At 33.1% G+C, this 25,585-nt stretch overlaps 2 protein-coding genes and 3 non-coding genes across 7 annotated transcripts in view; 1 reads left to right on the top strand and 4 right to left on the bottom strand.

Moving 5' to 3' along the window:
* The window catches only part of LOC108569746 (inactive rhomboid protein 2), a 37,463-nt gene extending 15,615 nt beyond the window's left edge, over positions 1-21,848 (bottom strand). For 2 of the 3 annotated variants that reach the window (XM_017931416.1, XM_017931417.1), the window contains exon 1: positions 12,567-13,181. In XM_017931416.1, coding sequence (XP_017786905.1) covers positions 12,567-13,087 — 521 coding nt within the window. In that variant the 5' untranslated portion in view covers positions 13,088-13,181. Of the gene's footprint in view, positions 1-12,566; positions 13,609-13,812; positions 14,490-15,525; positions 15,620-20,500; positions 20,570-21,265 lie in introns of those variants that run through there. The other variant, XM_017931418.1, reaches the window with a different exon arrangement.
* Positions 21,849-23,034: 1,186 nt separating this feature from the next.
* Trnas-uga lies at positions 23,035-23,116 on the top strand. Its single transcript has one exon. It is a non-coding gene; the product is annotated as a tRNA-Ser (tRNA).
* Positions 23,117-23,500: 384 nt separating this feature from the next.
* On the bottom strand, positions 23,501-23,582 carry Trnas-cga. The gene has a single exon. It is a non-coding gene; the product is annotated as a tRNA-Ser (tRNA).
* A 381-nt stretch (positions 23,583-23,963) lies between these two features.
* Trnas-uga lies at positions 23,964-24,045 on the bottom strand. Its single transcript has one exon. It is a non-coding gene; the product is annotated as a tRNA-Ser (tRNA).
* Positions 24,046-24,249: 204 nt separating this feature from the next.
* Positions 24,250-25,528, bottom strand: LOC108569728 (SUN domain-containing protein 2-like). Its single transcript, XM_017931390.1, has 6 exons — positions 25,336-25,528; positions 25,198-25,275; positions 25,042-25,135; positions 24,907-24,986; positions 24,554-24,849; positions 24,250-24,496 (listed from the first exon to the last, which is right to left on the bottom strand). Exons 1-6 carry the CDS (start codon positions 25,526-25,528, stop codon positions 24,302-24,304), a joined length of 936 nt encoding a protein of 311 aa, XP_017786879.1. The 3' UTR covers positions 24,250-24,301.
* Between the last annotated feature and the right edge of the window lie 57 nt (positions 25,529-25,585).

The following is a 25,585-nucleotide window of genomic DNA, read 5'->3' as shown; positions in this document are numbered from 1 at the left end:
CAAATAAATGCGTCGCTTTTGGGATAAACGCTTTTTGGAAATATTATCCACTTTGGAAAATCCGAGCTCGAAACGCGTGACTAATGTTGGTTGCATTCCATTTAATGCATTCCACTGCATTAGAAACGTTTACTAAATAGAAAAATGAACTTTTTGTAAATATTTAGTTTTTTTTTGCAATAAAAATTGTTATTATTAATAAGAAAAAAAAATAAAACGAAAAATATCCAAGAAAACCACAATTGTTAAAAGAAAACATCATTTATTTTGGTGCGTATTGGAAGGATTGAATGCAACTTTATTAATTAGTTCGCTTTTTTTTTTCGGCGATAGATCCGCTAATTACTCGCACTCGATTAGAGCGGTCGGAAAGTGATGAATGCCTTTCAGGATTTCGCGTGCTCCATCAAATTTGTGACAGTGAAATTTAGGTTTTTATTAATCATCGCTGAAAACCTCTTAATTGAAGTCAAGCGCGAAAATATGTATCGTACGATATTTATCTAAAAAAAAACGCAATGAATTTTGTATCGAAATCAATAAATCTCACAGTTATATCATTTTATTTGCTACAATTTTAGCTTGAAATCTCTTATATCTCTATAATTCATTGCATCCGTAAATAACTAACGTTTTCATTCATATTTAATAATCAAGTAAGAATATTCAATTTTTCATGAATATATGGAATAAATACTTAGTTTATTCTCTATATTATTTAGATTATAATGGATATTCAATTTTCTATTAATTTTTGATATTTCTTCAGAAGAAATACTAAAAATTTGAAGTTATATTTAACAAAAAACTTTTACAACTTATTACAACTTTTACAAAAAATATAAAAATTCTATACTGATGTTAATATAGAACATTTGATATTATTGACGATTCTCGAGAAATTAATAAAAAAAAAATATAAAAATACTCTTTTTTAAATACTTATATAATATATTAAAAATTATAAGAAATATTAGTACATACAGTATTACTTATGATCTTATTTTCCATTGACAATTTCTGAGAGACATATAAAAACTGCGAAGTTTAGAAACCAATTATTTTCTTTAATTATATCAACGAGAAGGAAGCGAATATAAACAGATGAATGTGCATATATTCGTAATGAATGTAATTTCGTTGAATGCACGCATCATTATATTAATACGATTAATTAGCGAAGGTTACGTAATTATTTATTTATTGAACGAGTTTCCATGTGAAATGAAATGAGGCAACATCACAACGAAAATTTCGTTTTTACTCGTGTTTCTTTCCATCGAGCCACAACGAATTCAATTAGTTAATCAGCACAGAAACGTTATTGAATTATTTATAATGCGACTCTGCATTTGTAAGTGCCGACACGCTTCCAAGTATAGACGTTTTTTTTTTAATTCAGAGATTTTAGAAACAAAAAGAATATTGTAAAAACTACATTAATTAATTTCTTGTAAGAAAAAAAGTCATTTATTCAATTTAAAAAAATATATATAGAAATTACAATAATTAATTTGTACTTTTCTTTTGTAAAATATATGAATTTTAAAAATGTTTTTTGAGTCGTTAAAAACTATAATAACAAAAATTTTGCAGAAACAAGTTTGTGCAAGGACAAAAAATATGTACGAAATTTCATTAAAAGCAAGAATTCATAGTCTATTAGTCGAGAATGATAATGCAATTTTTATTATACTATGTTTCTTTTATGGAAATTATAATTAAGTATGTGATTTTGAATTTAGCGAAATGTAGTTGTTTAGTTTCTCCATAGTTGCAGCAATAATATTCAGTTGTGTGGCTGGCTCTTAGCACTCTTCGCACGGTTAGGTCACAACTTATCCAATAATATCAGATAATTTAGTTTGAAGCTATTCGCCTCTTCGCTCGACTCTGAGGACCGAAACTTGAGGACATTTCGCTGATCTACAGATTACCGATACGAAATTAGTTTTGCGCACAGTAAGTCCATCACAATTTACAAAGTGCTTCATTCAAAATAATTGATCAAACAATTTAAAATCCATTTTGTCTACATAAATAAATGATAAATATTTCGTGGATACAACTAAATCAACGTTTTCTCTATCACAAATATAACTGCATATAACTGCACAAATAATTCTTGAGAAACTTAATAAAATCTTAATTCACGTAAGTTTCTCCATTTGTGATTAAGTAACTGAATAATGTTGGTGCGTGTAAAACTTCTTACAGTTACCCCACCTTATGTTTAATTAAACTAGTTTCGGTCCTGAACATTTCAAAGCCATTTCCTACCAGAGGACATTACCATAACAGTTTGATCTTCGCATTAATAATCTGAGTCAGTTGCTCAACCCCCCCCTTGAATCGATTTGCTACCTCCTCGTGTGTATTTATTATATGTGAAAAAAAGGTGTATGTTCGGAGCGCGCACGTTCTACCTAACATAATTATATATAAGCAATTCTTCGTTTTGTTATGATGATCACGAACAGACACAAAAAACAACAACAACAACAAAAACACGTTCGAGTTATATAAGGAATAGCAGTCACGCAAGAAAACAAATGTTGCAGTTCTGGAATTAACACTTGTCTCGTAACAAGTTTATTATTTCATCGAAACAATTAAATGAAAATTCAATAATTGTTGTGAGAACGTTTTAAATTGCGTAATAATATAATTTACATTACTTGCAGAACTTCTGGTAATTTTATGAAATACCTACTACTACCAGATGCTTCCAGATTTAAGAAACAGTAACTTTTTTTATAAGAATTTGTTAAAAATGTCAGGAAGTTTCTAGATCAATTCAATAGATATCATTAAATAATAATAGTAAATAGTCTATAACATAATAAAAAATGAGTCCAGTCTAATAAAATAAAATCACCAATCCAAGAACAATCAACAACACGTATTACTTAACTCTTACGAAACACCTACTGCTACCAGATGGTTGTAGATTTAAAAAACAGTAACATTTTTTTTAAGAATTTGTTAAAAAGATCAAAAAGTTTCCAGAACAATTCAAGAGATGGCGTAGCAATAAATCATTAAATATCTAAGATTGAAGAATAGTGATGAGTCTATAAGGTATATCTATCAATATTATTTCAGTCTACAAAAGTAAAATCACCAATTCAAGAACTATCAACAGCACATGTTGCCTAACTCTTATGAAACACTTATTGCCAACCGGAAATTTTATTGTTTCATTTTAAGTAAATTTTCTTGTGATTATTAATAAAATATCATTTTTTAGATTTAAACATTGAGCGAATAACTTAATATACGAAATCGTCTTATTCTTGCTATTTGTATCAAGATTCTAAGTTATATAACATTTTCTTAAGATGTTGCTAAAAATATCTTTCTAGAACAATTCAATAGAAATCATTATGTATCTAAGATTAAATAATAGTAAATAGTCTATAAGATAACCAAAAATGAATCCAGTTTAATAAAATAAAATCACCAATCTAAGAACAATCAAGAAACATATTGCTTAACTCTTATGAAATACCTACTACCACAAGATGGTTTTAGATTTAAATAAACAGTAACTTTTTTAAGAATGTGTTAAAAAGATCAGAAAGTTTCTAGTGTAATTCAATAGGTGGCGTAGCAATTAATCATTAAATATCTAAGATTAAAGAATAGAAAAATAATAGAAAGATAACGTATTACTGTATCAAAAGGAGACAAATCACCAATCCAAGAACTATGAACAACACATACTACTTAACTCTTATGAAACGCCTATCGCCAACCTGAAGTTTTTGTTTAATAAACAGTAAAGTTTCTTAAGATTTTGATGAAGATATAAGAAAATTTCTAGAGTAATTAAATGTGTAAAATTAAAGAATAATAATGTCAGAGACTTACATAAGTATCATTATTTCTTTAATAAAATGATAATCTACTGAAGTGAAATCACCAATCTAAGAACTGGCAACAACGCATGTTGCTTAACTCTTATTAAGTAAAGTAAAATGTTAAGTAAATTTATCTATATAGATACTTCTTAACTCTTGTAATATCTAATATTTATTACCAGATGCTTTTAGATTAAAAATAAATTAACTCTAGGAATTTGATGGGTTTTCGAACGGGAACGATAATGGAGCTCCGAATAAAAGGGGGGAACGATACTTAAAAGCGAGTAGACGACTTCTACGATTTATTCGACGAAAGATTTTTACGGTACTCTGTGTGTATGTGTTTTTTTTTTCTTCTCCAAAAGCGGATTCAGTATGCGCAAGTTTATGACGACGATAAAGCGTAATGCCCGTCATATTAAGTGGTCTACCCGAAAAGCGCGTGTTGTAAGAGCTTTCTGTTCAGGAATCTTTCTTCCCAATATATACACACTTTACTTTCTGTGTTTTCCTGTTCTTTTCCTTGGGTCGATAGCAATAACGTTTAAGAAGATAATGGTTTATGGGTTATATAGATGTATACGTGTTGTTTCGGACGCGGAAAAATTGAGTTTCTTATTGAATTTGTGGACTTTGTCTTTGGTTGTAGGAACGTGATTTTTTTTTTCTTCGGTCGTGTATGTTTGGGTGAGGGGGTCATATAATGTTGGGGGGGGATGGTTTGGAGAATGTGGGACACGATGTATGGATGGAAGTGCGTGCGTTTGAAATGGGGCCGAACGGGGAGAGGTCCGAGGGTGAAGAGAGAAGGAGGGCAGCAGAAACGCGGAGGCGGCAGCAACGTCTACCATAATCGATATCACGTCGAGGAACTGCTACTACTGCTGCCGCCGCCGCCTCTCTCTTACTCTCTGTTCGAAACGTTTCCTCAGCCACCGCCGCCGCCACCTGTTCCATCCACAGCATCCATATTTAAACACAAAACTCATCAGCGATCAAATTAATAACTCAATTATTAATTAATTTCATTCCGTAAACTCGGACGACGTCCATAATGGAAAAGTTCGTCCGTATCCAACAAATCCCATTAAACATTCATAATATGAATTCCCGTTGCTGTGTTTTCATTTTCTTCTACAAAATCATCTCTCAGTCGTCGCCCCCCCTTTTTCGAATGTTTAGTTTCGACTGTTTTCTCTAGACCTTTTTCCAGTCTCGAAATACGGTTTCCACATGAAAATAACCCTCCTGCTTTATTTAAGCAACAAAAACAACATAGTCAAAATATTCATTTATGAATTTAAATAATAATAATTCCAAACTTCGAAAACCCTTTGAAGAAATAATAAGGATTTCAATTTTACTTTACTGAAGGTCTTTTTATAACGAAAAATTCATATTTTTTTCTTGTATCAAGACCAAATCGCTAATTTTTCTTTCACAATTTACCACGAGATTATAGAATCATTTTAAAACTTAAATTAGATTAATGGATTTCATTGAATATTAGAAATACGAGGATATTCAATGAGTTGAATAAATAATATTTCAAAGTCTAAGATTAATAAAACCTAATGGTATTTCATAAAATTCGTGAATAAATCAAGTACTTGGAGAAGAAACAGAGAGTCAGATCATAAAAATAATTTTGTTGTTGTTCGATTCGAAAAAAATCGCAATAAAAGCTGTCAACATTCAATAATAATATATAAAGTGTAGACACAAAACATGTAACGAAAATAGTTAAATAATTGAGTCATATTTGATTACTTAAAAAAGGATACAAAGTCTGTCATAGTTTGTAAACAGTAGTTAATAATTCATAAATATTGAAGAGAAAAAATGTTACAGTGATTTTTTCAGTATAAACATAAAGCACAAATTGACTAAGCATTATTTATGGGACATAACGTTGCGCAACATTTCTACATTGTTTAATATACATATTACGAAATACTTGAAATTTTTTATTAATAAAAATAAATTTTATATTAAAAATCAATATTTGGTTTTATATAAAAGATACTTTTCATTTATATGCGTTTTATGAGATATTTTAGTTTGGAACTTTCGGTGCTAAAATTAGGATACGAAAATTTTCTATAAATATTTAAAATATTTGAAATTCTTTACTAATATAAACAAATTAAATCTCCAATTCTATAGGTTGTGAACAAAAAAAAATAAGATTGAAGATTTTTTTTCTTGATACAATTTCTTTGAAAGGTCAAACTCGTTGCCGAACTCAATTAGACAGAGAAATAGTTTGCTCTGCAGCAATTAACTAGAGGGCAATTAGCGATCGATTGCGACCAATTAAAATTATTAATTTGAATGTTTGCCAAGGAAAGGCTGCAGCCGGAATAGAATGAGGAGGAAGTCAAGGGAATGAAAACAGCAACAAAACGAAGAAAAGAAAAATATTCGAGAAAAAAACAAGCGCTTACTGCACTCTGCGCTAATCGTTTTCGTCCGGATGAAAAATGGTCACCCGGATGTGGGTCATTGTCATTTCCTGCGGGAACTAGTGGAAAAATAAAAGAAGTTAAGAAACCAACAACAACAACAAAAAAATGTAAAGAAAAATCTTCGAAGTTTATTATCTATCAATGAATGATGGAGCAGTAATACCTTAGTTGGAAAAGCGCGAAACTTTTTCGCAAACTTCCATCATCATCATCATTTTTCTTTAAGGATTATAAACATGGAAATATGGAAATTCTGCGCCTAAACAAATTCCTCGAGGGTATTGAATTTTATAATACAGCCAAAAAGAAGAGCGTGCCGCGAAGAAATTAACCGCAAGTTTGTTTTGGAGACGAAAATCTGGATTTAATCCCGGATCCCAAGGAAAGTGGGCATCCGTCACTAGAGCAAACACATGCACGTGGGGGGGTCTTAATCATGGCCCCTTTGTTGGACCAACAAGATAAAAAAAACAACAACACACACATACCAGAGGGAATATCAATCCGAAACAAAAGAATTTCGCTCTTGCTTTGTTTTGTTTGATTCGGGAACGCCCAAATAAATAAACATAGGGGGAGGGTTGTTTCTCTATGCTTCTTTATTTTACTGTGGTTTATTCCGGTAACAAATATTTACCAGGTCCAGGGTAAAATTGCCGGCAGGCCGAGGGCCACTCTTTATTTCCGTATTCCCAAGTTTGTTTTTGTTGTTTATGTATGAAACGCAAACAGAACAGCGAATTCTCTATATATCCACGACGTGCTCCTGCATCCACTATGCAGGAATGCTTGGAAAAGTGTAATAACTCGGAATCCGATGATCCGTGAAAACACACGTCCAACGTATCGCACCGTGAATGCAAGCAAGCAAGCAAGCAAGCAAAAGAAGAATTGAGTAAAGGATGGATTGATCACGAAAGGTGTGTCCTTCTCGAATAGATTGTGCGCACGCACTGACTTACAGGTGTGTTGATGAGAATAAATCTCGTTTTCTTGGATAAATGCGTACAGAAATGTTGTAAATTTCTCTTTGTAGGTTTTTTTGGGGGATTGCGTCAGTTTAATCCTTACAGTGACTGCAGTTCGGTTTCGTCCTCCATCGCAGCATCGGACCATTTGCTTGGGCACGTTTAAATTGTAAAACCGCGCGCGCGACTGACTTAAGCTACTACAAATACACGCTGTCCTGAGTGTAGATCAAAGTTGACTCAGCGGGATTTCAGAGGTGGAGGAAATCGCTGCTATCTTTACTCGTACACTCAGATAATTAACGCAATAGACGGCGGCCTCGGAAACGCTCGCAACCGCATAATTAACTTTCCCCAAAATAAAAATATATATACACTACACACAAGAGAGAATACCGTTGGAGAAAGTAGTCTTGACCCAGCTCGATACATCTTATGCAACCAATAAAACTCTGCTCTTCCTGGTATGTCTATCTTCTAGTTAATATTAAAAAAACTACTCTATTATTACTATAGTTTTCTTAATAAAACTACATTAGAAGATAATAATTATCTAACAATAATTATGCAACATCCACACTGTACTTAGCATGAGACATAAAAGTATGTCAAAAAAATACCAACTACAGAATTTAATGTCTCAACTTGTTAAGTCTGAATCATACATGTGAAATTTTCAAATTAGTTTGATTATGATTTTGAAAAATATCGATACATTTAATTAGTTCACAAATAAAAAATTACGACTAATCAAATTTGTTAAATGTTTAAAAATACAATGTAAATAAATTAAAACAAAATTAAAAAAAAAATAACGTTTAATTTTATAAATTCAATTAAAGTTTTCGATTTTATCAATAAGATAATACAGTTTTGTATAACGTGTCTATAAATACACATTTTGTAATAAGATAATCATTTTATCCATTTCTCCATTTTTTTTTTGTTGCAAATTATATCACTTTCTTTTGATTATTTCTATTCGAAAATAATCAATATATTTTTGGTTTTATTATGGATTATTAATTGATAATGTTCAGATAAAAAAAAATCTAATGAATGTAATCAATGTAATGATAAAAGTTTTACAAATCTGCATATTATTAATTAATAATTATATATATTAAATATGAATTAACTTTGTTAATTATGTTTTTTTTTTAAATTATTTTTATGATTAATATCATACAATAATTCAACAACAAAAATTTAATTGGAAAACAAATATTACGTGTAAATATGCGTAAACAGAGTAAATAATAGAAGCTGACCTTCGTCCACGAGATTATTGAGTCATGCAAATTGTGTTAATATCACTTGTTGTGATACTGAATCATTATTATTCGTTCTACTGGAGTACACATACATAATATGTTTGAGTTTCATAAGAATTCAAACATTGTAATTTATATGTTATGATTTTTTATTTACCGAACCGAAAACCGTAAACCGAAATTTACCGGATTTTTTCACTGAACCGGAACGAAAACTTGCTGAATTAAAAATGTGAAACCGGAACGAAATTTTAATTACGGTTAATTTCGGTTCATTTAAAAAAAAATCGATATTGTGTTGGTCGTTCTATTGTGAATAGAGTATATAAACAAACAATCTATAAGAGACATGAAGTCTTTGAATACTCCGAATTATTTTTCAATTAAACAAATACATAATAAACAAAACCAACCATTAAATTTTAATTTCAACTGGAACTGAACCGAATTTTTTAGACAAACCGAAACCTAATCTGGAACGATAAACATTTACTTGAAACGTAACCGTAAACCGGAACGAAATTAATTTCGGTTCGACTCTCTATTGCAAAAACTGTTTGAAAATGTATTTAAAACTAGTAAATAAAGTGATAGGATTATAATAATAATAATACGTACCTCATTACTATTATACGTTGATGATATTATAAAATAAAAGTAAGATTTCATAAAAAAAAATCTCTAAATCAGCGGTTCTCAACATATTTAGCTATTGTTGTACTTTATAATATAAATTTTTTACACTTTGACACAAGGTGACAAGGTTGTCATTTCGTGACACATTAAAAATATAACCAACCCATAGGTTTAGAATCTCTGCTCTAGATTACCTTCATCAAAAAGCGATGCAATTTTGGTCGATTGAAACTGGTAATCATGACCTACTCACATATAACGTACAAATATGTTCGATAGAAAATCACCATAGTAAAACTCAATTTCCGCAATATGCATGAAATCTAAATCGATTTATCTGTATATATTATTTCGTCCGTATGTGCAATGAAAGTTGAACACTGCGTTCCGCTGATTTCATGCGAGCCACTTGACATCAATCGGAGAGAGAATGGAGGAGTAAAAAATAGGCGAAGATTGGAAATATTGAGTTTTTAAAAGGACGTTTCGGTCTCCGATAACTACGTCCCAGGCCAAGTTCTAATAGTACAATCATAAAGTCGACGATAAATTGATCCGACCCGACGATATTCAGCTGAGGATGCAAGAAGCATCGCATCTGCTCTTAACCCCGTTTTTGAATACTTTTACCGACGATCTTTGATACCTTTTTCCTTGCATCCAACGACCCGACGTTCGAGAATCCACCACCAATTCATGCACGATAGAATCTTTATAATAGTTCAGAATTACAAAATGAAAATGGTTATTTACTTTCTGTTTTATAAATTACATAATATAATCGAATTATACATAATTAAATTTATAATTAATCACATTGAAATTGATACTGTGTAAAGGTTTTACGTATTTTTTTTTTTTTTAATTTGTACGTGATTAATTTATACGTGTCGTTTTTAATTCTCGTTAATTAGAAAAGTCTCGCAATATTAATTAAAATTTACAATAAAAAGAGGACAAAGCTTTAAAAAATGGCATTCATAAAAGTGCAGTGTAAATATTTCTATAAATAAAATATGACGATTTTCTACATTTCAGTTTTTTTTTCAATTTACTAATTTTATACAACCAAATGAAAATTTCCAGTTAATTTTTCTTTAGAAATTTGAAGCTAATTAAAATATTAATTAACTTGACTTTGCTAAAGAAATTAACTTATACAATAAGACCTAGTACATTTCCTTGAGGTATTCCCAAGGTAATCTGAATGTTACGCGCAAGATTTCGAACGAAATCTGAACGTGCTGAATGTTGATAACACAAGTCCATTGTTTCAATATACTATTCTCTTTGTTGTATTGTCCAGAATTATAATGACTTGCTTCTCGACAATGCAACTTCGTGTTACAATACCCTGATAACTGAAGCAGGAAGTCCTTGCTAACCCTAACTTAACCCTTCGGAAATTCAATTATCTTTTAAAGCCAAACAGAAAAAGCTTCGAATTTTCTCAGATTCACTAAGATACAGCAAAAAAAATAGTAAACGAATGCAGTGCATTTTATATGCATATACATAAACTTGCAATTTCGTTGCACGTCGTTCGTTCGAAGTAATTTCTTTTCTGGACGAACAATTTGCAAAGATTCGCGTCTGCGAACATCCAAACGTTCCGGCATATTCACAGAAGCACAAAGTAATATTTGCATGGAAATTATTTAATATCTCAGATCAAACAGATGTCTTCTACTGGAATTTCTTTTAAAAACAGAGACGACGACAGTTGTTGCGCAAGTACGTTTCACGTATATTAAAATATCAAAAATATTTATGCGCTCGTCGGTCTGATGAATTTTTCTATTTGTATTGCTTTTGAGATGTAAAACGAAATATTTGCAAAATGTTTGCGTTTATTTTTGTTGTGGTGACATGAAAATACGCACACTTAAAAATAATAATGTTAGCTTACTTCAAAGAACATTAATTTATTATTTTGTGATGTAAAGCGAAATGTTTGCAAACATTTTGTACTTGATATATTTTCACTTGAAACTCGTACTGAATAAATGGTAACTTACTAACTTCAGTGAAAATTCAAAATTTGTTAACTCTATACAATATGGATTTCATAACTAATGTTTGAAAATATTTGTACATGTTAATATGTATATTTTGTCATATATATTTATGAAGATATCTGAGTAAAGTAGTAGGAATATTTGAGAAATATGTGGTATTGTTTGGGTTTTCTTTATACAAAAAAAAATATTTGTGAGTATTTTATGTGGAATTGATCTAAATCAATTAGCAGCGATAATTAGTAGTCAATGTTGTTGCGAAAGTTAAATAAGCTAAGCCGAGTTATATTCGAGTCAATTTTTAAATAGCAGGTGAATCCTGCTCTTCTCTCCTCTATTCCCCCATTGGAAATCAGTTTTCCCGTTCGTTGGACTGTATTCCACGTGGCAGTGAAAATCGTTGGGATTTAAACGAGATAACGAGGCAACGGGAAATTGCTCTCTCATGCGCGTAATAGCATTACATCCCTTTTAAAATTCGCTACATGCTGCGGAGAGAACATTTTGAGCTTCCAATTAAAAGCTTCTCCTCTTTTTCACTCTGCCTAACTCACTACATTTCGTCTAATCTCCTCATAGTTAGGATTTTTTTTTTGTATATATCGAAAAATTGTTTATAGTTGAGGGGTAGTTTGCAAGGAGCGTGTAGTTGCATTTCAAATGAAGCACGCTGCTATTGATTCCTCCTCCTGCGCCGAAGAAACGTTTCCATTAGACGCGTATGCATGCAATCACGGAGGACGATCTTTTCAAATAATAATCGCGCCACCACGAAAATGAGCTGCGGTCATGAATCTAGCAGACTGAAATTCTGGTGTCCCTCCAATCACGTCGTGTTTGTGTGCACAATACACGTTAGTAATTACTGTTTATTACGTACCATGGTACACTCTTAATGTAAACTAGACTATATTAACACAAACTATTGTAAACAAAGTCTTTATCCGAGGTGTGACCATTATTTATACCTAACGTTTTCAAAACTTTTACGACCGCTTTAGGTAGAGTATTAACTTTGAAGCGCAAACCGTCATCACCTAGTTTAAACTTAAGCAACATTTATTGCTTGACTACCAAATTATTATTTATTTATCATGTAACATAAAAATACTATGCCCATCGAAATTATTGTAAAGAATACTTTGACATAATCGTATTTTTAATTCTGGATCGTTTGCTACAAGTGTCTTGTAGATTGTGAAATTTCAACTGATATAATTCATTATATGTTTGAAATGAGTTTAATTTATAATTGTAGTAGATTTCAAAAAACTAAATTGTATATTTTTAATGCTGTTCAGTTGTGTTATTTATGCTAAATTGTGAATAAACTTACCAAACTGATACGGTGAGGTTCTGCTGCGTGGGTGGCTTCCGGTTGCAACAGGTGTCGCTGCAGGCGCCATCGGGAGCGGGTGTACCCCTATTGGGAGGCGGTGGTGTGGCACTGACGAGCCGCCCTCCGGATGCGCCCATGTACTCGACGCTAGGACTGGGACAGATCCCATGCCTGCAGGACTGCGGAGGCTGCTGCTGTTGTTTACGGACCAGGTCCTTATTGCATTGAATAGCCTTCTCCTGTTGTTGCTGCTGCTGAAGTTGGTAAGTGGGGTAATTTTGGCACTGAATATCTGGTAGGTTCTCGGGCTTAGCGTGGCTCAAGTATTCCTTGCCCTGGTTGCTGGTGACGGAGCTGCTCGAACTGGAGCCCGGACTGGACTTGGAGATTTGAAAGTTTTGGTCTTGGAACTGGCAACATTTGATGCGGTTCGGCGTGTTCAAGTAGCGGATGCGTTGCGGATATTGCGATGGATATGGAACTGGGAGGCGGTAGTGAAAATTGAGGTCGCGTCGCATGTAAGGATCAGAAGAAGGATTGAATTTCTGGTAGTTGGGAGAGTAATAGTAGTAGGGTTCCTGCGGTTGCGGTACGTAACGATCTACGGGTGTATGGGCGTTCGGAGGAACGTACCGGTCGCTCGTGTATCGCTGCTCTAGGTATTTGTCGGGGGCCGGTGGGTTGTAGGTGGTTGTGGGTTGGTTGTAGTTGTTGTAGTACTGTCTGTACTGGGTGGGCGTCGGGTATCGCTTTGGTGAGTAGTTCTCTGTGGGGGACGGGGATAACGGGGGCGGCGGGATGAAGGTCGTTGCTGCTGGGACGTTGTTGGTTGGGGATGGGAAGGGGTTGGAAGGGTAACACTCAGGGCTGGGAGTGTCAGCTGGAGAGAGAGGTGGGGGAGGGATGAACCTGTCACTGGCGGGCGCCGGAGACGGTGGTTCCATGTAAGGTACTTGAGTAAAAGATGAGCGGTCTTGGGTGGCAAAACGCTCCGGGCAAGGAATCGCTGGGTAGCGTTCTGGTTGGTACCGCTCGTATTCATATCGTTGCTGCTGCTGCTGGGTAGGTTGTTGTTGTAGTTGTGGTTGCTGTTGCTGCTGCTGGGTTGATGATAGCTGCTGCTGGGTTGGTTGTTGTTGTTGCTGCTGCTGCTGGTACTGCTGCTGGAGCTGGAGCTGCTGCTGCTGGAGCTGCTGCTGCTGTTGCTGGAGCTGCTGCTGCTGTTGCTGGAGCTGCTGCTGCTGGTGTTGCTGCTGCTGCTGCTGGAATCCTCCCTGCGTGGTGTATTTGCTCCTGTCCTTATATTTGTAAACCTCTGATGGTAGAGTCTTGGAACCAACGTTCGAAGCGTACCTCTCCGCAGGAGAGCATACGCTTTGGCTCGACGAATGGCGATCGCCGCTTTGGTACTTATCATATCTATCACTACTGACGCATCTATCCTTATCGTTAGATAATGTGCTATATCTATCAGTCGGTGTGTTGGTTCTAGTGTAACCGTTGTGGAACCTGTCCAGCGAGCCAATACTCCGCTCCTGGTATCGGCGGTCCGTGTAGTGGTGCCTCTCCGGTTGCAACCTCTCCGAAGAGACCGCAGTCGTCGGCCTCTCGCCGCCCAACGGGTACCTCTCAGACACACCGTGGTACCTCTCTCCCGATGGCAATCGATCTGAATGGGACCGCTCCGAACCAAAGCGGTCCGTCGACTGGTACCTCTCCTGCGGCTCGTACCTATCTCCGTGTAGCATCTTCTCGCTGCCATAACTCGTTGGGAACCTCTCTGCGGGTACCAGCTGAACCGCAGCAGGACAACCAGCAGGGCAAGGGGCTGGCGCCGGCGAGCCGCGCTGCAAGACCTGTCTCCTTGCATAGTCCTCCTCCGTAGGCATCCTGGTGGCCCCGGGCCCGCTGTCAGGACATCTGCAAACCGAATTTTCATACTAAGCCAGATCCAATAAGCACAACCACCCCACTGATCTCCCTTCTTCCCTCCCTCTGCCGATAAATAAACTTTTACTCCGCCAACTACCGAAACTTTAACGTGCCGCAAATTGTTTCCTTGGCCCCACTCCAATACAATAACGCGAAATACACTCGCAAACTAACGATGAAAATAAGTAGAATAGAAGAAGAAAAAAAAATCAAGAGAATCGCCTTCAAATTTCTCCCTCGAACTTTTTAACAGAAACCGCGTAACAAAAATTATAGGTTTTTCGGGTAATGTTTAAGGGAGTCCACCGAACTGTGCAAGTATGCGCGTATGCAAGCAAGCATGTTTTGCGGAATTCGTTGTTTATGCATTCGCTGCGAAGTCTCTACCTCCGCCACCGCCGCCTCCACCTCTTCTCCTCTCCTCCACCGTCATCGTCACCGCCGCCTCCACAGCCGCCTGTGCGCGCATTTCTATCCACCGGACTAATCAATAGTTCCCCCATGTATGTGCAATCAAAACGGACCGCGCGTTTCGCTTTATCCCGCACTCATCATTCGACACACTCAAAAGATTTTTCCATCATTACCGAACCTCAAACCCCGCAACTTGCTCCAACTATTAATTAGCCGCATAGTTTCTACGGCCAGATCAAAAGTCCAATTAATTACAAAATCCATCCTATCCTACCTCCCCCGGATTCCCTCCCTTTCCAGACGAATTTACTTAATCCCCGGCGGATATTAGGGCCAAGGCCAGAAACTTTCTAATTACTTTTTTCTTTCCCTCTATATTTCCCTTCTTTTCATTATTTCCATCTCGAATTCACCTGAAAACAAGAAAAACAGAACGCCCGAACGGCCAATGTATGGATAATTCATTGCTTTTGGAAATCCTAGACGTATATTGTAAAAGCCAACAGACGGTGGAGGAGAAGAAGAACAAGAAAAATAAATAACGTAACGAATCCAATAGGAATCCCCTTTCGATTATTTGCTTATCTATGGGATTTCCAAGCAGACTCACCTGTGCCGGTCGCCGTGGTGATCCGTGATGGCGGCGCCAGGTCTATAGGGGGGGAATCCCCCCGCACCCCGCCTACAACATCTCTACAGCAACCCTGCAACACAAATTGCAATAAAATCCAATTAACAAAATACACGTACAAAATATATAAAAAAATACATAACTATGATATTTCAAAACATTCTTAGATAGCTTTTGTTTTGATGAATTAATTTGGTTCATTTTTAAAAATTAACATTCTTTTCTTATATAATTTTGTTAAGATTAAACTAGCATATTCACTAATCTTATTTGAGTACTAGCGTAAATGTAGAATATTCTTAGGTTAGGTTTAGTAAGGTTAACTTGGGTTTGCTTTGAATTTAGTTTGACGTGGATTCCTAATATAAGTTATGAATGTTATGTAAAGACAGTTAGTCTTAGTTTGTCCAGATTAGTGTCAGTTGTATAGCGTACCTAAGTAAATAAGATTCAATTATTTACTTAGTTTTTAAACACTGAAAACTATTTTATAATCTTCAGCTATTACAAAGTTAACAATTTTGAAAATGATCTTAAATTTCATCGAAATCAAAAGTATCATAAATTAGAACAAAAATAACAGATAAATAGAAAAATTACTTGAGCAATGAGTATTAAGGTTATAGAGTATTATGGCATGAAGGTAATTGTAGAGATGAGAAAAATATCAATTGCAATAAAACTGAATAGTTCTCGATTACTTACAACTTCAACATCTTATTTCCAACGTTCTTGGAATGTAAGATCAGATATCCGCGCTTAAAGTATATTTGGCTTTGTGATTTTAGTATCCATCCATTGCTTTCATTTTACGATCGTCATATTTATTACAGCCACGACATGATATTTCGCTATAGATTCGTGCTCTAAATATACATACTTGGTCACCTTTTATATCTGCTTTAATAGTATTCTACACTTTTAATGGTACTTATTTTTTTAATATTAATAAACTTCATTACATAATCGATAATTTTAAAATAAATCATGTAATAATAGCAAAATATATGAATTTCTTTATCACTAAATAAAACGTGTTAATTTTAGTATCATTTTATTTATATTTAGCTAAAAAATAAATAAATCTTATTTGAATTTTATGTATCTTTATCAAACGTCAGCTGTCAAATATTTGACATTTGACAATCATTAAACGTCAAATTATGATGAATGACATATAACGTTTAATAATATTTTTATATCAAAAACAATGTAAATATTTTGCGTTAATGCATTATGATTGCTACAGTACGTTTTATTGTATATTCAGTTCAAGAAGTTAAAAGCTCTCTTTACTTCAATGAACATAGAATTAATGATAATGTCACGGTTTTCTCTCAAAGTAATAAAATTTCATTTACATTCATTTCGTCTGCATGTTATTTAGCAAAGGAGTTAAATTAAAAATTGCGAGGATTTTTTTCCACCGCTTGGCAGAAAATTAAAAACCTGCAAAAGGCACGTGAAACATTTCATATTTGCCGCGGATTCCTTCCGCTGCACAAGGCGAAGGAGTAATGAGGAAAATGTTCATCTTCACTTCCAACAGAAATTTTCCTCTATCCAGCACATGAAAACGTGCTCCAATTCAACAATAAAGGGTTGTTACAAATATGCTTTATATAAAAGTTCATATAGCAAGTTTATAACAGTAGATAGTTCGCAGTAAACGATTAGATTATAACGAAATTATATAACATAAAATTAATTACATTCACGTTAGGTTTTATTCGCAATAAACATAATATTTGATGTGTTTTTCGGAGGAAGTTGAGAACTAATAAAATTTATACTTCATCTGATATTCCGTTATGAAAACTCAATTATAAAATTGTGTTTAAAGAAGAAAATACTAACTGATGTTGGAAATTTATGATATTAACGCTGCGTTAATAGAATATTCAATGGTCACAGCGTTCGGGCATCCCTCTAAACCCTTCTCAACTGGAGGGTTCTTGACCTTTCCACTTGACCAACTTTAATAACTTAACATTTTCCCCCCGAAATGTGTTTAAATGCACGCACCCATTTAAATAATGTTCTTTTGCGGTTTCCCAGTATTGCAACTGTTTGTATTGTGCTTAAAAGGTAGAAATGAATCGATGGTGCAGAATATTTAAAATGTACACTACAAACGATCGCGTTCACATAGCTTTTGTTTAAACGTCAATCGGTGCAACGATTCAAAAGCATTTCTATTGTCGTTGCAACGTTACTATTGAATGCAGTTTACTAAACTAAAATTTGTTGCAAAATCTTTGTTAGTTGGACTAAAACAATATTTGACTTTACAATACACAAAAAGAACCAAACACAATTTACTTTCAAATTCAAACAATTTTTATGTACATTAAAGATTTCGTTTACTGCAATAAATAACATTTGTTAATACCTTTACAAAGATCAAAATACTTCATTGATGCATCTTCTTTTTTCACCTATTTCCATTTTTTTTGCCTAATTGTACAGAATTCCTTGAAGTAATTTCGTGTAATTTTGATGGAATAAAATTACAATTACATACATATGAAATGGCCTGATATTAAACGAATTTCCTGTTATAATGCATGAAAAGGTGTTGACGTGAAAACGTTAGTCATTAGCAAATTGTGCGATTAGTCATAACTGTAATAACGAGAACTGGGAAATTAATCGTAATCGAGAACTTCTAATAAATCTATGTTTTTTTTTTCAGTGTTTTTACTACACCTGTTTTCATCCAAACACTTTTCAAAGTTACATAATTTATTGAAACCAAATTTCACCAAAACGCAATCAAACACAAACACATTTTCAACTGTTTTTGATACTTCAGCAACAAAACTCAAACACTTTATATTAAGTTACTTGTCAAGTAACACAGCTTATTTCAAATGCTTTTTCAGCATAATATCCAAGTTGTATTAACAAGTTTTTAGTGAACTATAGCGTTTTGTTAATTCTATTACTTTCCATATTAAGGTAATAATTAATTTAAAATTACTTTTTTTATCAAAAGAAGAATATGTTTTCAAATTATTTATAGATTTTTATTGGACCTAATTATGACCAAAAACCTTTCTGAATAGTTTCAAATATAAAAACATTATAAAAAAAATCTTTACAAAATTGTCTGAAATATTTATAAAATAGTTTGATACATTTCCTACACAAACAGAATAAACCTTTCATTTCTTTACACACAAAAAAGTATATTACCTGTAATTACGTAAAACAAGGAACACTGCGTATTTCGAGTTGTGCAAGAGAGAGAGAGGGAGAAAAGTAGCACGGTAAATTGAATGCGAAATGAAAACTGATTTCATGAAACTTTTATGAAAGCACCTTAATTAAAAGTGAATAGTTTATTACATTTGTTCGTCTCCCTGCAGAAAAGCGACGGTTTTTCTCTTTCTCTCTCTCTCTCTCTTTGTTCCTCCATGCACAGTTATATATCGACTTTTTAGTAATTTGCTAATTATCAAACGATCTGCAGTGCTTTCAGACTAAATAATAGGTTTCTCATTTTCGAAACAAAACACCGAGCAAAATGGATTATTTTAAATTAATTGGTTCGCTTCGGTAATGAGTTCTAATTGCTTCAATTTTCACAATGTTTGACAACATGTTCTGTAATCACGTATTGTAATTGAATGAAATACGAGTTTAATTTCATTTATTTCACTAATTATCTAAAAAAATAAACCAATTATTTTATTTTACAAATTTTTGTACAATTAATTCATCTTTTCCAAAATTTGTATCATTTTTATGTAAATACATTAAGAACAAATTTGAAAATGAAACTTTTTAAAATATTGTTTGAAATTTGATAAAAAAAATATTATATTTTTGTCCAATTCATTTTACAAAATAAATAAATCAAATAATTTATCAATTTATTTTTAATTGATGTTCAAAAATAAATAGATAAATTTGAAATATTCCAATTCTGTTGTAAAATAAGAAAAAAAAACTAGATGTAACTGAATTGTGTACATTTGTATCATTTTTATGTAAATATATTAAGAACAAATTTGAAAATGAAACTTTTTAAAATATTGTTTGAAATTCATTCCAATTCATTTAACAAAATAAATAAATCTGAAAGGTAACAAAATCAATTAATTTATCAATTTATTTTTAATTGATATTCAAAAATAATAGATAAATTTTAAATATTCCTAATCCTAAAAAAAACTAGATGTAACTGAATTGTGTACATTTGTATCATTTTTATATAAATATATTAAGAACAAATTTGAAAATGAAACTTTTTAAAATATTGTTTGAAATTTGATAAAAAAATATTATATTTTTGTCCAATTCATTTTACAAAATAAATAAATCTGGAAGGTAACAAAATAAATTAATTTATCAATTTATTTTTAATTGATGTTCAAAAATAAATAGATAAATTTGAAATATTCCTATTCTGTTGTAAAATGAGAAAAAAAAACTAGATGTAACTGAATTGTGTACATTTTTAAACTAACTAAGTAAAGATTTCAAATATTTCTTTGAAATAAAATTTGTGTATTTCTATTCGAACTATTTTAATGAATACGTGCAAATTTGAAGCAAAAATGTGCGCTTTCAAAGCTGTGTAATTTGTAAGAATTTTTTTGAAAACATTATATAAGGGTTATAATAAAATATTTACTATTAGCATACTGGGAACCTGAGAAAATGCTATACAATTGAATTAGTTATGTAGTTACTATACGGCTGTACGTAAACCACTACATATACATATATTTTTTTTTATCAAATGAGGTCAATCTAGAGCGCATTTATTATATAATTTTAATCTGGACTAAATGAAATTCAAAATGGCGTTTGGGGAAAACCTCGTGCGGGGGATGCATTGGCGTGACTCGATGTTAAAACAGAAAAAGAAAATAATTGTAATAAAAAAAAATATACACTTAAAGCAACAAGAAACAAGAGTTTTGACCTCATCAAATAGACTTACCAAAAAATAGTTGATGTCTGATGGTCTTCATGCTAATTGTTGAACGGACGAAGCATCCTCATTCGAATCCTGATGAAAAGACAAATTGAATGGTACACAAATTAGGCGCAATCAATGAAAATGGTTCATCTAGTCAATGTTTTATATACATATTTTTTTTTTACACAAATGAAATTACTTTATTATCGGCCATTGTCTCATGTCCACTCGGTAATTTCCCCCGGAGAGCAATGCTTGGAATTGCCGAGAAAAAAAACTACTACAAATACAAACATTCGTTTTCCTCTCAGTTTCAGAAAAGGGATAATGAAAATAAGGGATGAATAAGGGAGTTTATTTGACGTGGAGAAAAACAGCTGTTGTATGTAATCATACCATATGTTGAATCATTGATAATGGGAAGAAACTAATAAAAGGGTTCATATTTTTTTTTCAAATCGATTTGTTTTTCTGGTTCATTTTTTTGTGTGTGTTTGTGTGGTCACTTGATAATTAAACGCGTCTGCGACAAGCACACAGTATGTTTGGCGAAATAGGCATCGATTACTTGCGAACGTAAATATTATGACCCAAATATCCTTGGGAAGGGTCCAAGCTGCGAAGTTTTAAAAAAAAAGTTCGCTTTTCGAATTGTCGAGAAAAAAAAACGGGGAGGTTGTTTAAAATCAATTGGTTTAAACATGAATATTAATAGGTGTTTTTTGCTTCATGGCTATTTCTTTTGTTGGCGATGGGTGGATTGATGGGTTCGGATTTGGTAATTACCTGGTCGATGTGGTAGATGGTAAATCCAGAGATGGGTGCGTTCCAAGGAAGATGAATTTCGCAAAAGCAGAAGTCCGAATCCGCCTAACAACTCCGCACGTCAAAATGGCGAACACTCCTGTAAAACGCTCACGGGATTTCCCCCCCGTACATATACATAGATCACTCTAGGCGGGCGCGAATTTTCCACCCCCGAACCAACCGAGAGACGTCCGAAATTCCAATCCACACTCTTTTGCTCTTCAGTATTTGCCTGATTCCTGCAACACACGCCCAGGGAACACGGGTTTCGGTATCCTGCAGGAGGCGCACTTAATAACAACAACAACACACCCTAGCGGAAAAGCCTCCCCCGCCGATTGATTTTACATCCGCGACTCCGGAATTCTCGTCGTCGCTCGAACGCGATTCAGAAAAGCTTAGAAGCGATCTTCTCCCACAGTCCACTTCCCCATCGGTCCATCCAACAACGCTATTCCACCCTTCTCTTTTTTTTTTTCGTACCCAAAAATATTCCGGGGATGATCTCTGTTTTTTAGGGGTAAATAGCCCTCCTCGATGCCCGACTCTCCGTGGCACACATAGAAACTGCTGCGACGCGCGCCTCTCCTCCGCCTGACGCGCGTCGCGACGCCGCACAAACACGCCTGGGTCTTTCGAAAATCTACAACATCTCCATTACAGCTGAAGACCAAATATCCTCATAACTTTAAATACATTCTTAACAACATCTAGAATACACAACTCACATCTACAATATTTGAACAATCTTAACAGTTATAATCAAACATCAAACTTATTCATTACTTCACTTTTGAAGCAATGTCACTAGATACATCTAAATATAAAAATTAAACCATTTCACACATTAAAACTGATACATGTTTTAAAACTTAATCATTAATCATAGAAATTCTGTTAGATTTTATGAAAATGAACTGTGAGCAAAAATTCATCAATTCCAGTTAAAAATTGATCATTTCTTAAATATTTTTTAATGTTTCTTTACAATTTTTCATACAATTATAATATAATCATCATGTTATTAAGATACATTTTTTTCAAACTCTTCAAATCATTAAATTAGAAACTTTTTGAAATCGTAGATGTCAACTGTTGGCAACAGGATTTACATGAAACATGAAGAGAATTCAACGATTCTCATTTTCAACAAAACTTTTGGATAATGTAATAAAAAAAAATAATTAATTTAATATTATAAATGTTAATACAAGACAAACAACTTAATATTTCGGTCATTTTCTAATTAGTAAGAAACTAAATTTTTAAATCTCAAAAAAAAAGTTATTTGAAAATTAGGTCATATATAATACCAATTTATTTCTGATCCTATAAAGTTAACACTAGGTTAAATATTAACTAAATAAAGAAAATAATTATATAAATATTTATATAACAATTACTCAACATTAGATCAATTACGTATTTATATTTAGCATAACATAAAACAGCACTAAAACTAATTGCCATAACAATGAGGAATAACATAATTTAAACTTTGATCAAGGTTTAAAGTGCATTTTAGCGCCCTCTTCCATCGAAGCAAGGACCAAATTTGCCCAAGTCGATAAATACTAGACATGCGCTCGCTCCGTTATAACAATTCAAACCTTTGCGAAGTAATGTTGCATTAGTTTAAATAAAGTAAGTTTAGTTTCTTAATATTATTTTAGTTAATTGTATCTAGTTAATTAACAAGAAGTTATTGCTGTAACGCGTGTTTGGTTATGTGCTATTTACTTATATAAGCTGCGGTGTCCGAGTGGTTAAGGAGATGGACTTGAAATCCATTGGGCTCTGCCCGCACAGGTTCGAATCCTGTCCGCAGCGTTTCTTTTGCTTCAATACCAAACATTAGTATAAATCCTGCAGTAAATTGAAGTATTATTTTTATTAATTAAGAAAAATAATATTTAAAATACTATTAAATATTTTTGTAACATACATGAAAAAGTGATGAAAAATATAAAGTTAACAAAACTAAGAATCAAACTATTGATGACATCTATCGGAATTTTTGTAATCAAAGATTATTCTCTCTTGTTAACAGATTTTTACTAATTCTGTTATCAAAATAAAGCAAGTACTTTTAGCTCTAAAACAAACAATAAATCTTGTCTAAAAAAACAAATTATAATACTTGATTTAAGTTTGAAGAATATTTAGAAAACATGATGATGTAAGCTAGTAATATTATGCAATAAAAGGATTAACCGCTGCGGACAGGATTCGAACCTGTGCGGGCATAGCCCATTTGATTTCGAGTCAAACTCCTTAACCACTCGGACACCACAGCTTATATAACAACTTCGTTTATTATCAAATTCAAATCAAAATTGTATTTCTCAAGTAATAATAATAATATTGTTATTTTAAACATTTCATCCAATTCGAATTTTTCAAACATTTTTTTTTATAAATTTATGAAAAACCAACTAAAATTACAAAAAAAAATCATGTTATAAACTTTGTGTGCATATATGTAATTGCATAAGTATAAAACTAATTTAGTAAATTAACTATTGATACTCTATATTACTTTAAAGATGTTGTGAATAATAATTAATTAAACGTTAAATTATTAAAGTTGTTATAAAACACTTAAAATATAATGGTTCAATTTAACTTGGTGTATAATTAAAAAAACAATTAAAATTATTTGTTTTAGCAAAACGAACGCTGCGGACAGGATTCGAACCTGTGCGGGCAGAGCCCAATGGATTTCAAGTCCATCTCCTTAACCACTCGGACACCGCAGCCTATATAAATTTATGTTTTAAAACTGTCCAGTAACTGAAAATATTTTTTATTGAGAAAAACATTTTAAAGTAACATTTATTTAGGTAAATATAATTATTAGTATTAACAATAACTTGAAACTGAAATCAACTTAAATCTATACTTTTGGATGAACAAGTAAAGAGAACTTTATTTCATTAACTAATAACAAATAAACAGGAATGTGAATCAATGAACAAGTAATAAAGAACATTTAGTGGAGGAACTGCAATAGATTTACACCTGTCCATGAATCCTAATTCTATAAACGCATGTATACTCTTGGTTGCCGTAATTGCTCGCAACATTCAACTCAACGTAACGAAATTTCTTCCCCAAACTGGAAACTTTAAAGGTCTGCACCGGTTGACCATCGATGTTGTACACGAATTCGCCCAAAAGTTGTGGTTCTTTGTCGGAATCACTGAAACCCTGAAAACATAAATTTCTTTGATTTATATACAAATTTTAAGTTATTGCAAGACTTACAATAATTTTGAAATCCTTTGGGGCGCTTGTTCTATCTTTAACCAAATTAGCTCTGACATGATCAATAGTCACAGCTCCAATTTCGACCAGTCTTGGTAAACGGATCTGAACGCGACCGCTGCTTCCACTGAAAGAAAAACAATCGCCAGGTTGTGTTCCAGGTGTGAGCAGAGACTCCGGCTTCGAGTACAGTTTGAACTCGAAAATTCCCCACGCGTAGAAGACCAATTTGGTGGGATGTGGTTTGGTATCCGGCGTATCGACAATAGAAGCTCCTGCACTTTTCAAAGCGAAATCTGCAAAATTATCGTATTAATAATTTTTTGAAAAAAACTTGAATATGTGGCAAATACCTATCATGCCAACTTTGTCGGCGTCGTAAAGATCCAAGGCATCCGTGATTCTCTTCTCAATATTATCCGGATCGTTCGTACTGCAATGAAACGATTCAGTTGACAAAAACAAAAGATGATCAAAGTATTGTTTACCGTTCCAATTGTTTCCTTAAGTGACTGACTTCAAGTTGCAGTTCGAACAATGCACGATCGACGTTTTTGAATGTTTGAACCATCGTTGTTTTTGCTGTTTGAAAAAAAATAATAATTTACTTAGTTAATTAACTTTCTTAATAATGAATTACTTACACATCTGGTTGTTTGACGTCTCAAAATAATATATTCCCAATAAGCTGATCATCAAGAAGATAAGCATTACGTAGATCTCTGTTCAAAATAAAGATTAGTAAACAAAATGAAGTAAATTAATTAAGGAAAAATATAAACCTGGTGGTTTTGCATCATCGGGACTCCACTGCCTCGGAATGTGATCGGCGAATTTGGAAATTATTTCGCCAATACCCTTTCGATTATTTCCCATCGTCGCAGGACTTGTATGCACCTTGGAGACACTATCTGCGTCGTACACTACTGGTTTCCTCAGCAGCTTCAAGCGTTTCGTCTTCTGCACGTAATCCATGTTTTCGATTGTATTGCAACGCATTGAAACAAAAGTGCACAGAACTTGAGCGTCACT

The sequence above is a fragment of the Nicrophorus vespilloides genome, unplaced genomic scaffold (assembly GCF_001412225.1).
Source record: "Nicrophorus vespilloides isolate i.1.1-1 unplaced genomic scaffold, Nicve_v1.0, whole genome shotgun sequence".
Lineage (NCBI taxonomy): Eukaryota > Metazoa > Arthropoda > Insecta > Coleoptera > Silphidae > Nicrophorus > Nicrophorus vespilloides.
The sequence above is the reverse complement of the archived record's forward strand: the minus strand, read 5'-3'. Positions and strand labels throughout refer to the sequence as shown.

What these genes read in the sequence shown, in the direction of transcription:
- LOC108569728 (XM_017931390.1), bottom strand. Translation starts at nt 25,528, where the DNA reads ATGGATTACGTGCAGAAGACGAAACGCTTGAAGCTGCTGAGGAAACCA. An exon ending in GACGTCAAACAACCAGATGT is followed by an intron (nt 25,136 to 25,197) that starts GTAAGTAATTCA and finishes TTTTTCAAACAG; the next exon opens with CAAAAACAACGATGGTTCAA. An exon ending in TTAAGGAAACAATTGGAACG is followed by an intron (nt 24,987 to 25,041) that starts GTAAACAATACT and finishes GTTTCATTGCAG; the next exon opens with TACGAACGATCCGGATAATA.